This window comes from Aulonocara stuartgranti (assembly GCF_965226115.1).
Source record: "Aulonocara stuartgranti genome assembly, chromosome: 10".
Classification (NCBI taxonomy): domain Eukaryota; kingdom Metazoa; phylum Chordata; class Actinopteri; order Cichliformes; family Cichlidae; genus Aulonocara; species Aulonocara stuartgranti.
Window position 1 is genome coordinate 31,186,514 of NC_138946.1, and position 13,611 is coordinate 31,200,124.

General features: G+C 45.1%; 1 protein-coding gene across 8 annotated transcripts in view; it reads left to right on the plus strand.

The window, feature by feature from the left end:
• Positions 1-12,705, plus strand: part of arhgap32b (Rho GTPase activating protein 32b) — a 124,388-nt gene extending 111,683 nt beyond the window's left edge. For all 8 annotated transcript variants that reach the window (XM_082549179.1, XM_082549174.1, XM_082549176.1 and 5 more), the window contains 12 exons: positions 1,531-1,680; positions 3,898-4,000; positions 4,410-4,554; positions 5,033-5,115; positions 5,418-5,525; positions 5,900-6,045; positions 6,127-6,328; positions 6,451-6,596; positions 6,718-6,792; positions 6,885-7,715; positions 7,986-8,644; positions 9,035-12,705. In XM_082549179.1, the coding sequence (XP_082405305.1) occupies positions 1,531-1,680; positions 3,898-4,000; positions 4,410-4,554; positions 5,033-5,115; positions 5,418-5,525; positions 5,900-6,045; positions 6,127-6,328; positions 6,451-6,596; positions 6,718-6,792; positions 6,885-7,715; positions 7,986-8,644; positions 9,035-11,203 (4,817 nt within the window). In that variant the 3' untranslated portion in view covers positions 11,204-12,705. The remainder of the gene's footprint in view (positions 1-1,530; positions 1,681-3,897; positions 4,001-4,409; positions 4,555-5,032; positions 5,116-5,417; positions 5,526-5,899; positions 6,046-6,126; positions 6,329-6,450; positions 6,597-6,717; positions 6,793-6,884; positions 7,716-7,985; positions 8,645-9,034) is intronic.
• Positions 12,706-13,611: the final 906 nt, after the last annotated feature.

Sequence of the window (13,611 nt, forward strand, 5' to 3'; positions counted from 1 at the left end):
CAGCTGATAATGCTTTAAGAGTTTTAAAGTGATCCGTGGCTAGACGATATAATGTGAAAATGAAAAACGTTCCCAGTAAGGAAATCACAGCATTACCCATCGTCTTTGTTAGGGTCGACACAGACCCAGTTTTAGGTTTTAAATGCATAAGAGTGCCTCTTAAATGTTATATTAAATAAAAAGCTCTGGCAGATATTATGACCTTTGTGTCGTTGGGGTTGGTTCCGACCCCGTTATAATAGAAGACAATTAGGGCTAAAACTGAAATCATAAACACACTCTGAGCTCACTAACACTGTTAGAGAGAAGTTAGGGGCTTCTCTCCTTCCCTGAACAAACGGCGCTCTTTATCCCTACTGCTTCCCTGGAAAAGTCCAGACGGACAGTTACAGGGCTCCGCGTTCTTCAGGTTGTTTTTACAGACACCATCGCTGTTGTTTCAATATTGTTCACAACAAAACGTTTGAAAAAATAATTTTTTTTGCCCTTTTCTTAGAGTAAATATGTATAAGTCTAAACAGACCCATAACACCACGGATGTTACTATAGTTAATATTTACATAAAAAATAAATAAAACAAATATATTTTAGAGATGTTTTCTAATACTCCTCAGTAATAGTAAGATATTATAACAACCTTTTTTAAAACATTGAAAATGAGAGGGTAAACTGTAACAAAAGCCCCGGGGGCCATAAGAAAAATAATAAAAACATACTTTTTATGGTTAAGGTAGCTTAACGAGGTAACCAGTAGGTGACAATCAAACTGGATGATGAACCCTGTTTTAAGGGTTTTTTTTTTTTTTTTTTTTTTGGTGACCCATTAACATAAGAGATGGTAGCAGAAAGCTAACATAAGAGGAAGGTGAAGTTTATTGAATACCCACTCTGCTCTTTGAATGACTGACACAGTGCACCAGTATACCATTATGCTTCTGTGAGCGGTGAATGGAAACATGCTGGAGTTTTTGTGCATTTTGTTTTTTCCATGTTGTTGTGAACTAAATGCACGTTTAAAGGACATTTGAAGCTTTCATGAAGCAAGTCTACACAACTGTGTCAAGTAAAGTGACCAGAGAGTGTAAAACGACTCATCCTAGCAGTCAAGAATTCTGTCCTCCCAAACAGGCAGCTTATCTTATTCACTGGATAGCGTTTCCACGTCTCTTCAAAGTAGCGAAAACAAATGGTGTGTAATTTAAGGAGCTTATGGATTTTCTCAGACTATCTGATTGATATGGGGGGGGTGTATCTTCTCTTGAATAGATGCTCATGGATGTGAGGGACTCCTTTGTAATTGCCAGGAAGGCGGTATTTTAGAATGAAGACGTTGCTTAAGGAAATTACAGATGCATAAAAGAGGAGTTTCCGTTACAATGAAGCTGAAATTCACAATGGGACAACCTGAAGCGATCTTGGGGGTTTAGTTGTAGTGCATGGATGCATCTTGTGGGAAATCTGAGCCTTCACGTATTGCTGTGTGAGGGATCTAAAATGTGTCCTTCCTTTCCTCCCTCCCTGATTCCTCAGTGTCTAAAAAGCACGGGAAGCTGATCACCTTCTTGCGCTCCTTCATGAAGTCCAGGCCCACCAAGCAGAAGCTGAAGCAGAGAGGCATCCTCCGGGAGAGGGTGTTTGGCTGTGACCTGGGAGAACACCTCCTCAACTCGGGACATGATGGTGAGTGACAGAGCATTACAAAACTGCAGCGTTTGAAACCGTTAATGATATCAGTAGTCAATCGCATAATTGTGGCTAAAAAAAAGCTTTTTTGCTCTTCAAATATTGGAATTTTAATGGAAATTACAGTCCAAATGTCTGTGCACAGAGTGGTTACATGTTGAGCGGTTATGTAGCTTACTCTGACAGCCTACGTAAAACCTTTCATTTTCTAGATTAGGATACTGCACTGGTAAGCATTCTTGTCATCTATCTTACTTTTCCAGTTTGCTTGGAGAGTTTAGAGGCTGGGTCGCCTTAGCTGTCGTTGTTGAAGTTGGTCCAGAGCCCTTTTTTTTGCCCGTTGGCCGACACTCTGTCCTGCTGGAGACACTTTGTCCCGCTGTAGCCATGGTAGCCACGCTGTAGCCTTGGCTTTTAGGAGTGGATGCTGTGACATCCACGTGAATGCCAGGTCCCGAGGTTTCCCGGAAGAACACTGCAGCATAACCAGATTATTATTCACTTCACCTGTTATCTTACAGTTGTTTGAATGGCGTCCGCCTCATTCGGCATGCAAATATGAGCTTGTAGCTCATCTGGTTGCACTGAAGATGTTTGCTGTATTGAAAGTCCATCTGCAGCCTGGTATCTGGCTATAATGGTCATAATGGTGGCCTGATTACACCCTAACATCAGCTCTGACCGGCTTAATAATACTGCTCTGTTGTTGAGCACTGATCAGTAACTTAATTTTAGTTCAGCTTAAAAGCCCATTTGTTCAGGTTAATGGATGACATTGCATGTGTGGACGTGCAGGATTCTCATTTGGCCAGCACATTTGTTTACAGCGATCACAGTTCAAACCATGTAATAGTATAGTCGCCTATCAGTGGGTGCTCTGTCACACATTTGTGGGTGAAGGAGCTGGACTGACCTCTGGAAATCCTGCCCTACCTTGTAAGGGGAGACGTGAGGTCTCAGTCACATGGTGCTCGGTCAGACAGTTAAGGTGTTTACTTGTGAGGAAGACCCCAGAACAACTGCTTCTGCAGAACGGACACCTTAAAGAACAGCCTGGATAAATTTTGATTCTGCAATTGTTTAGTTTTGATGAAGTCATTTTGTTTCTGAGTCCAAAGAAAAAATATTACGAAGGTTCCAAAATAAAACTGTAATTTTTGGAAAAGCTGTATTAAAAATTCCTTGCTACTGTTAACAGCACTTGGGAAATACTTAAAACAATTTTAAAAAATAAAATTTTCATAGGGGGGCTAATAATTTTGTCGTCATCTGTAAAAGGCACATGAATTCTACTTATCTTGCCTTGGAAGTGCCTTAAACCTGCGTTCTTTCTGTCATCATGTTGTGACTCCTCCGATTCTAAAATACAGTATGATTGTACAGACGTCTGTAGGAAACAGCGCTTGCTCCCAGCATAACATAAAGATTCATTGTAGCCCTTCTTGTAATTTGTATGCCATCTTTCAAAACCCAGCTCATGTGATACATCCGTGAGTAAGGGATAAAGGGTTTTCACTTCTTGTTGAACACAGGCCAGGTTAACAGTTTAAAGTGCTTTTAAAAGATGAGGAAACAGTCTAGTGATTTCCACATTTAAACACATGCTGTGCATCTTTGTGGAAAGAGATACTTGTAACAAGTTCTTCCCACTCGGTCCTCTCCTGTGCGGTAGAATATCCGCTTGTTTGTTCACATTGAATGAATGGCCTTATTTTCTCTCTGGCTACATGTGGAATTTGAACAGCTGCTTCAGCAAGTGTCCCACTCTGTCAATCTAAAATGATGTGTGAGCTGTGGGGAGGCCTCCTCGTACATATACACACTGTCCTTATCTTCCATAGACACGCTCACATAGACGAATAACATGTCTGTATTATGCATAGCTCCTGAAGGAGAATGAGGAGACACTAAGCTTTTTCGTGATTTTAGCGGTCTACCACACAATCACTGGCTCGGTGATTGGTTGCCTCACACGCTGACAGTTTCCTTACAGACTGCCTGCATCAAAACAGAAAATGTTTTAAGGCAACCTAACAGTACCAGGTCAAGAAATGCATGATTCAGTATGCGTATGTGTCCACTCTAGCTCCGAGAGTGTTTTTCCATCAGAAAACACAAAAAAGTTGGTCCACCCTCAGTATCCTGGCATCTTCTTCTGTCCTGCTTCTCAGCAAAGATTGAAAATGATGAATTGCCGTTGTTTTTGTTTGACAGTGCCCCAGGTCCTCAAGAGCTGCACGGAATTCATTGAGAAGCACGGCGTGGTGGACGGCATTTACCGCCTGTCTGGAATTGCTTCAAATATCCAGAAATTGCGGTAAGGAGGCACAAACTGACCGACATCCAATGCTTGGGACTCAGCACTCAAAGTACTTTATACAACATGTCTCTCTCACCCATTCACACACACGTTGATGCTTTCTAATGATCACACTTTGATGAATGCATCAGGAGCAGCTCAGGGTTCAGCATCTTGCATGCAGATTGGAACAACCGGGGATCGAACCACCAACGTTCAGATTAGTAGATGACCTGCTCTGCCAATCCTGAGCCCATGTGACACTCTGACATTGTGTAATATTATATGGAGAAAAGATTGATGCATTGCTGGGAAAAGATCTTTGCAAACACTACTGGAAAGTAGAACCGTTTCATGGCCTGTCTCAGCACTCACATGTTAGTTTGTTGACTGCAGTTTGTTGCTTTGTCCTTTTCTCTCCCATCAGGCATGAGTTTGACTCTGAGCAGATCCCTGACTTGACCAAAGATGTTTACATCCAGGACATCCACTGTGTTGGCTCGCTCTGTAAACTCTACTTCAGAGAGCTGCCTAATCCACTGCTCACCTACCAGCTCTACGAGAAGTTCTCTGTAAGTAAAACACTAATGTGGGCTACAGGGCTGCTAACTGTTGCAGATTGGCCGTGACTGACTGCTGACTTTTCAAATTTGATCTCGATAGAAAAGAAATAAAACAGGTTTATCTTATAGGAATTCTTGAAATTCCTCCTCCAGTCATGGGCCATAGACACCCCTAAAATAATAGCACCGCATTCGACACACCCTGTCATTAAAAATGCAGCAAACCACTGTGTGTGACTTGGAATAAAAACTTTCTCCAAGCACACCAGAGGCATCCCTCAGGATGAAGTAAATACTTACTGGTTGCTATGGCAGCTAGACTGAGGAGGGGGGCTTCGCGGTTACAGACCGATGTTCTGTCTGTGCCCTATATATCAGCATGAACTTGGGATATCAATGGATTAAGCTTAATGTGGACATAGCGCCAAATCCCATTACTGTCAGTCTCTCCCTGTCTCCTAATCTCTTGTTTTGCTTTCACTCGAAGGAGGCTGTATCAGCAGCGACAGACGAAGAACGACTCATCAAAATCCATGACGTCATCCAGCAGCTTCCGCCACCGCATTACAGGTTAGTGTAGAGGCACATTGCCCCCCATTGGCAGGCTAAGGAGCTGCAGGGTTACAGACTGGCTGTGCATTCAGTTGTCTGTCTGATGGTGTTAGAATCAGAGCTTTCTGTAATGCTGTTGCACTGAGTGGAATCTTTGTCTGTGTTAGGATTAATTGAATTTCCCAGACTGTGTGAAATTTGCAACTGGCATTCCAATAGGGATTAAAGCAAAACGCTGATGCTCTGAAGACAGTTTTATCATGTCCGTTAGCGTGCACATCACTGATGGAGCAAGTTGAATCTGAATATGTGATTCTTAGGACCTTGGAGTTCCTCATGAGGCACCTTTCCCGCCTGGCAGCATTTAGCTACATAACCAACATGCACAGTAAGAACCTTGCCATCGTGTGGGCGCCCAACCTGCTGAGGTGAGAGCTCATCCTGCTTTCTTTCATTGTGTTGAATGAATTGTAACTCTTCATCTGTACATTTGCTCAACTGGCTGGAGACTTCAAGATGCCTCTAATGAGCTTTTTAATTTCAAGTATAAGAAATAAAAGTTGCTGTTCTTTTTGGTGCCACACACTCTGGGTTCTTAGACTGGCCTGATTTCTAATGTTTGCCACACAAAGTACACTCTGTCTGTTTTTTATAATGAGTCATTCTGCCTGAACTGAAGGGTTTAAGCAGCCATCACATGTTGGAAATTCATCTCAGAATGGTTTTACTCAAATTCCAATTTTCTTTAACTGAGTTAAAGAAAATTTCACTTCTGTTTTCGCGTTTTCTCTTGTTGTCTCAGGTCAAAACAGATTGAATCCGCCTGCTTCAGCGGCACAGCAGCCTTCATGGAAGTTCGAATCCAGTCTGTAGTGGTGGAGTTCATTTTGAACCATGTTGATGTGCTTTTCAGCACTAAACTCAGCTCACTAATAAGAGAGGGAGCAGGTATAGACATCCCGCCAGCGTGCACACATTAAGCTAAATTCAAATAGTTTGCCACTGATCGTTTTTCTGCTACATTGTCAGGTCACAACTCTTTGTCACGGCCAAAGTCCCTGCTGGTTTCATCACCCTCAACAAAGCTTCTAAGTCTAGAGGAGGCCCAGGCCAGGACCCAGGCTCAGATCAACTCTCCAGTCACTGAAGACAGCAAGTACATTGAAGTGGGTGAAGGTCCAGCTGCTCTGCAGGGCAAGTTCCACACCGTCATTGAGTTTCCCACAGAGAGGTTTGCTGTTTTCCTGTTTTATTAATGTCTATTATAATGGAAAAACCTTGCATGGTGCTCCTTCTGCTGGTGTTTTGGTGAGACTGCAAGACTTTCTTGTCCATCATCATTTTCTATTATAGGAAGAGACCGCCTAACAAGTCGAAGAAGTCTCCTGTAGGTAGTTGGCGTTCTTTCTTTAACCTGGGCAAGTCTTCCTCTATGTCCAAGCGGAAGTTGCACCGCAATCCCAGTGAGCCTAATGAGCTGAAGGCTATGGCTCTCGCTGGTGAGTGCTCACGCCGCATCTGCAGTAAAAACTGTCTGGAGCTAATCAGCGTTGTGCAGCAACAAGAGCTTAACAAAATACACCAAAGTGACAGCAGTGAATGTTGATGGTTGTGTTTCAGGAGGAAGAGGAGACACTGCAACATTAAGGTCAGCCAAAAGTGAAGAGTCACTGAGTTCCCTGCATAATGTTGAAGGTAATTAGTTATGACCTCCACTTCACTTAAACTTGGAATAGAAAGCTTAATCGGTCGTTATCTTTATCGTTTGTGTTCTGTTCTTCCGCCAGGCGAGTCCAAGGTGTACCGTCCTCGGCGACCGCGCTCCAGCAGCGATGCTCTGTCAGCCTCTTTTAACGGCGAGCTGCTGGACAGCCGGCAGCACTGCAACTCGTATGATAACCTGGATGGCACAGAAGACAGCGACGGAGACGACGGACCCATCTGTGTGCCTGCTCTTATCTCGCCTCCACGCTCAGCAGGTGAAGACGTGGACCTCAGCCCTCCAGACATCGGGATGGCCTCCCTGGACTTCGACCCCATGTCATTCCAGTGCAGTCTCCCTGACACCACCTATGCCTTCCCCCTGGATGATTCACCGGTCAGGGCTGAGGGCTCCACTTTAAAGAGGAACCGGGGCAACATCTGTGGCAAGACCAATGGCTCTGATCTCATCTCTGCCTCCTTCATCAGCAGCTTGACTTCCCCGCTATCCACCGATACCAGCGTGAATACAGGGGAAAAGGCAGAGAACAAGAAGCTGACTGCGTCTTACTCGTACACTGATAAACCCACACAGGCCGTGTCACCTATTAAATGTGGAAAGGCCGCCAGTTTGACACCTTTTGTCACTTCAGACACTTTGTCCGCAGAAACACGTGGGAAGATTACAGCTGGACAGGCTGTCTTTCCACAGTCTTTATCTTCTCCTTCGATATGCAAGGACTCTCCTACATTGATGGGCAGTGTATTGCTGAAAGTAGCTGAGCCATCGCTAAGTGAAGTTTTTCAAATGGAGCTGAATTCTAAACTGGCAGCCTTTGACAGTGTGGACAGCCGAGAGGTAAAGGGAGAGGACGGCGTGCAGCAGGGACCAGCTGCTAATAGCCAAGAGCACCAAGGTAGGGCAGCGAATGAGATACATACTTTCGACCTGTTCTTTAGATGAAAATAAAAGTAAAGTGTTTGTGTGTATTTTTTGCCAGGTTTAGCTTTGCAAGGATTTCATCTTAAACCTTTTTCTTCTGATGTCTGAGCACCTTACTTACTCCCCGCCTTTTCCCCACTCTTAAAGCACCTTAAAACCTTCCCGCCTGTTCCACAATCACCTAGAGCTCTTGCTTATTCATGCTTCAACTATAGTTCCCTTGTGTTTTTTGTGTTCCCACTAGGAGTCACAACTCTGGACTCTTCAAAGGACCCAACCCCTTGTTCCCTCAACTCTACAGCACCCTCTTCTGTCCCTCCTCCTCCACCTCCTAAAAATGCTGCCCGCATGTTGGCCCTGGCCCTGGCTGAGTCTGCTCAGCAGGTGTCCACTCAGTCTCAACTGCGGTCTTCTGAGCCCTCAACACCGCTGTCCCCTCTGCAGCCGCATGAGGCCTCCAGCTTCCAGGACTCGCCACATCCTTTTGTCCTACAATTCCAGACTGCCTCAGAAGACGGAGCTGGACGAGGAAGTACTCCCCCACCAAACAGTGCTGCTACAAGTGTGATCACAGTTTCATCTCATCCCTCCACTTCCAGTCCTTCAAACAAACACCAGCCACCAGAGTTAACCAGCATGATCACTAAGCCATCAGACAGTGCCAAGTCCTCTATAACTGCATCGCAGCCAGACGTGGACCCCCCACCAGACACTCCACTTTACAATTGTGCCCCACTCTCCACATCACCCAGCCGGAGTTCTCCAACCAGGAAAAGTCCAGAAAGACAGCAGCCTGTGACAGGACCAGTCCCACTTCATAGTAACTCATCCAATTCCACTGCAGCCACAACCCCCAGTGGCAACAACAAGGAGAGTGGAAACTTACAGCAGCATGGTCCTGAGGTAAGGATATCACGTTGGCTGGTCCTGAGGTAAGGATATCACGTTGGCTGGTCCCAAGAGGTCCTAGCAGTGAATCTCAAAACTCACTGTTTTGGGATTGAGTATGTTCTCAGCACCACCTCCTATTTTTGACAGAAGTTATCCTCGGTGTAGGCTGCAAGTCTCTACCTGTATGTATGTATATAGGTATTTTTTAAATAATTGACTGTATACCACTACTACTCTGCATTCAAATACTCTGATACTTTAGATACTTACAGTTCATATTGGAAAAGTCTTGTGTTACTATAAAAAAAAATGCACAACTCTTATTTTTCTTTTCTTTCTTTGTTTTTTTCCCTAAACCTGATATAAATAATGACTTATCCTGTGTTGGCCTCTTTTTCTCAGGTCAAACCAGAGGAGAAGGCACCACCCCCAGTTCTTCCAAAACCACCAGAACAGCCAGCTCAGAAGCTGAAAAGATCAGTCCCACCACCCCAAACCCAAACTCAGCAGCAGAGCCAAGCCCAAATACAACCTCCAGCTCAGACACAGCCTCACACACATTCCCAGACATTAGTCCAACCCCAGCCTCATCTCTCAAAGGCTAGCGCAAGAGTCGCACCCACCTCTGCTGAGCCTGTGGAGAAACCTTGGGAGGCCATAAAGCCAGTGCAGCCCTGTGCAGAGTCTGGAAAATATCACGACTCCTATGGACCCACTCCTCCTGCCCCTCCTGTTCGCACTATAGAGAGCAAACTGGCCACAGCAGCACTCAGCCACAGTGAAACCTCCTACCATATCCTGGGTGAAGGTCCTCCGTCTGGCCATATGGAGGATGCTCTCCCTCACCATCCTCTTTCTCCTCGTAAATCTTCCACGCACCAGCCAGCCTACCTGTACCACGCTAAAGGAGAACCCGTCCTAATTGATCCTCCAGGAGCTGCATACTACCACCAGAGGTCTGTAACTCTGGGCCCGCAGTCTATACCACACCACTACCAACCAGACAGTGTCCCTCCACACACCTATGTGTCAAAGTCTGAGCCTCAGATACCCTACAGTGCCCGAATAGATAACAGATACAGCACTTTAGGCCCCAGGTCCTACCATCACTCCATCAAGTCCAGAGGAAACCCCAGGAGTGTTTACCTAGCCCCAGGGCCTGGGCACCAGGGCTACAGTCATGACAGAACCCATGGCTATCCCACCATCCGCAGAGTGCACTCGCTCCATGTTCCTTCCAGCATTCGCTCAGTGCCCATCCAGAGGACTGAAGTTCCTCCAGATGACGACATGTTCTTCTACCACCGACCGGTGTACCAGTGCAAAGCCTACCAGCAGCCCCCGCAGCAGTCCTCGCAGGCAGACTACCATGTTACCCAGCTGCAGCCTTACTTTGAGAACGGACGAGTCCAGTACCGCTACAGTCCATATTCTGGTTCAGGCCCATTGGAGGCGCCTTTCTATGACATCGACCCATACGGCACTATCAGAGTCAGGCACCTTCACTCCTACAGCGGCCGAGATGCAGGAACACTTCCTGGGCGTCCTGGTGGGAAGGCGACTGGGTATCACTACCTCACTCGCCACATTCTTCCTCCTGGGAAGGAGCACAGTTTTGTGAGCAGGGACATGCCCCCCGGGCATGGGAGCAAAGAAGTTGCTGCTTACTTATCCTGGGACCCAGAGGAGTCCGAAAGGTTGCGTATGCATTCTATCCGCAGGGAGAGCAGGGCCAGGCTTAAGGTTAAAGGCCCCGTCCTCTCTCAATATGACAACGTGGGCTTGTTCACACCAGCAGATATATCAGGCTATGAAACCCTGCACCTGCGCAGTAAATCTGACCCAGGCAAAGCTGTGCTGATACCGTCTGAGAGCAAAGACGGCCGCTACCTGCCCAGACAAATGGTGTCGGACCCTGAAGCCCTCATGTACATGGAGACTGACAAGCATGTCCAGGGCAGCGGAGTGGGTGACAAGCCTGATGCACTTTCCAAGCAAAGCAGCTCCAAGAAATGCCAGTCCTCTCACTCCCTCCCCTCTGCTCTGAGCCACAGTCTCTCTCACCAGCAGGAGAGCGGTCGGCACGAGGCCAAGTATGAGCCCGGAGACGACGGCAGCAGGTCTAAACACAAGAGGAACTTTCAGGCGCGTTACGAGTGTCCAGATTCTGACCACCACCAGAGCAAAGTGAAAACATCAAGCGGCTTTCACAGCACAGACGATCAGTCATCAGCCCCCAGGGAACAAATCGGCCGCTCCAAACCCGAGCGATCGCACAGCGTCCGAGAGCAGCACTACAGCCAGGCCAAAGCAGACCTAGACAGAGACTACTCGTGTCAGAAACACAGCACGAAAGCAGTGCAGTCCCACTATGACAACTTGGACGATTACCACCCAGTACCTCAGCCTCATGCCCCTGTTCAAAAACATGGAGCGTCCAGCTCCTACCCAGCCCCAGGATTTCCAGTGAGCCACAACAACAGAGCTTACTCCACAGCTCTAGGTCAGGGGGCCTTTATCCAGACTAGCCTGGCCATGCAGAGGCCCGAGACAGAGATTCATACAGAGTGAAGCATTTAGGGGGAGGTGTAAAATAATCTGAAGCTGTGTAGAAGAAAGACTCTGAGCTATGGTTGAGCAGCCTCTGCAGGACAGTGGACTGATGTATCACCAATATTTTTGCTTCTCTGTATTTTTAAAGAATTGTAAAGAATATTGTAAGACTTTTTACAGAAAGTCCTGAATGTATACCTGAAATTATTGTCCATGAGGTCTTGTTGTTGTGATTGATTGAGACAGTAGCCGGTCATAAATGTATAATGATATGAAAGACGTGAGGTACTTTTACTAGGAACCACAAAAATGTAAATTATATATACTATATATACAAATAGAAACACCCATAAAAAGGGATTTTAGTTTGGTTTTTGTTTTTTTTTTATATGGTGTGTCGCTGGGTATGAGCATCAACTGGGACTAAGGTTTGCATTTTAGAAATGCATGCACTCTATCTCTTACAGAACAGTTCTGTGTACTTCTCTATCCATTGCGTTCTCTCTGGATTTCACAGCACAAGTCGTTTCAGGAGGAGGATACGTGTAGGTCGACGCAGGGCCACCTGCTAATGTGACAGAAGCAGCGTGTCCATGTTTGTTTTGAAGAATCTGAGCAGGAGGTTGGATGAGGACCTGCAGCCGGGTACTTTGAGTTAATGTAGTGCTTATCAATGTCTTTATTTTCTCTGACTGTGCCATTTTTACGTAACTTTGTTATAAACTGATTACAATGACTTCTAATGGAATGTGTTGGTACTCGTGTTCTTCATTAGAAGAGGGACCAAATGACTCGGCACAGTTCTTGCACATATGGGATAAAGATGGGAACGTGGATGAATGCCTGTTGTAGCACCAGAACTGTAAGGGGTTATTTTTCTTGTCGTCCCCCCCCCCCCCCCCCCCCCCCCCCCCGAATCAGATTGATGGTACTTTCTGTGCTAACTGAATAAAGCTGGAAACAATGTCCTTCTGAACAATGTGGGGAAGAACACATTGTTGCTGCTTTGTTGGGGAAAAACTTGGATGAGCCTTAAATTTTGTTCCTGCAATCCATACATTTTATTTTTCCTGTCATAATACATAAATGCATGACGATTCTCGATATGTCAAGGTTGAAGGATTATTTTGATTTTTGTGGGTTATTTAGTTTCGTATCACCTTGATGGTTCTTCTTTTTTCTTTTCTTCTAAGGATATGTGGGACAATTTTCTTTTCGGGCTGGAAATCAGTGTATAGTACATTCATTTGGTATTATACTATAAGCCCTTTCGGGGTAAGCATAATGGATGGATTACAATATGTTTCAACTATGTCCAAATCCAGGTTGTACTCTGTAACTGTTTAACTTCTATATCGCTTGCAGGTTCTGCTCCTCTTGCCTTATGTAAAGCCTCTACCTTTTCAGATGGGGCGTTGATGTAAGGCATTATGTACTTGAATGTGAAAACACTCGTCTCAAAATAGAAGTTATCTACAGTTAGATATGAAATAAATAAAACTGTTCAGGAAGAGATAGAATCCATGGCTTTTGTGTGGATCTGAATGTTTCTCGAAAACAGAATCGCAGATATCAGAAGTGTTACGAGTGTATCTTAAATTAGTGACGTCACTAGAGTGATGACTGATGCTTTGAGCAAATAAAGAGCTTGAATATAAAGACCGACCGTCGACAGATTTAAAGTGATGAATACAGGTGGTATTTTCAAAGTCCACATGTAGTCGTGTGAGTCAGCCTTTCCCCTGTCTCTCTGAAAAAGATAAATAAAAACGTTCATGACGCACCGCATTCATAGCATCGCAGCCGCATCTTCTAATGTAGTCCAAGTCTAGTGTTAAAAGAGCCTTGCTCAGGATGTTGAACACCAATTCCTGCTGACAGATCATTGCTGCAAGAAACATGACTGTTTTCTCCATGTACCCAACTATTTACTACATGATTGAAATAAGTTATTACAGTAAAAAGTAGGTGTGGCAAAACATCGCAGTTAGCTGAAATGAAAATAAACTATACTTTTGACAAAAATAAACAATATTGTGTTCCCTATAATTAAATGTAATTTAGTCTTTATTGGTTCAGCTACATTTACACACACAGCTTACCTGATGAGGCTTTGATGGACAGGTGAGTCAAATGAGACTTATCTGAACTATAATAACTTTGATGTAAATGCGCTGTGATGGACTTCTTTTCAGAGCAACACATGACTTACTGAATAGCAGAGTGTTGGTGGCTTTATGCAGCTCTGCAGTTGGAGACCCGGCTCAGTAACTTTACATGGTCTGGACTTTGTGGCTGAGTTGCTCTGGTTTCTTAAGTTTGCAAAAACACCAGTTACAACTGATGGTGGAATATATCGGAAGGAACATTTTGGAACAGTAGCATCTTATTGCAGGACCATGCTCAAATTACATTCAGTGCTTTGG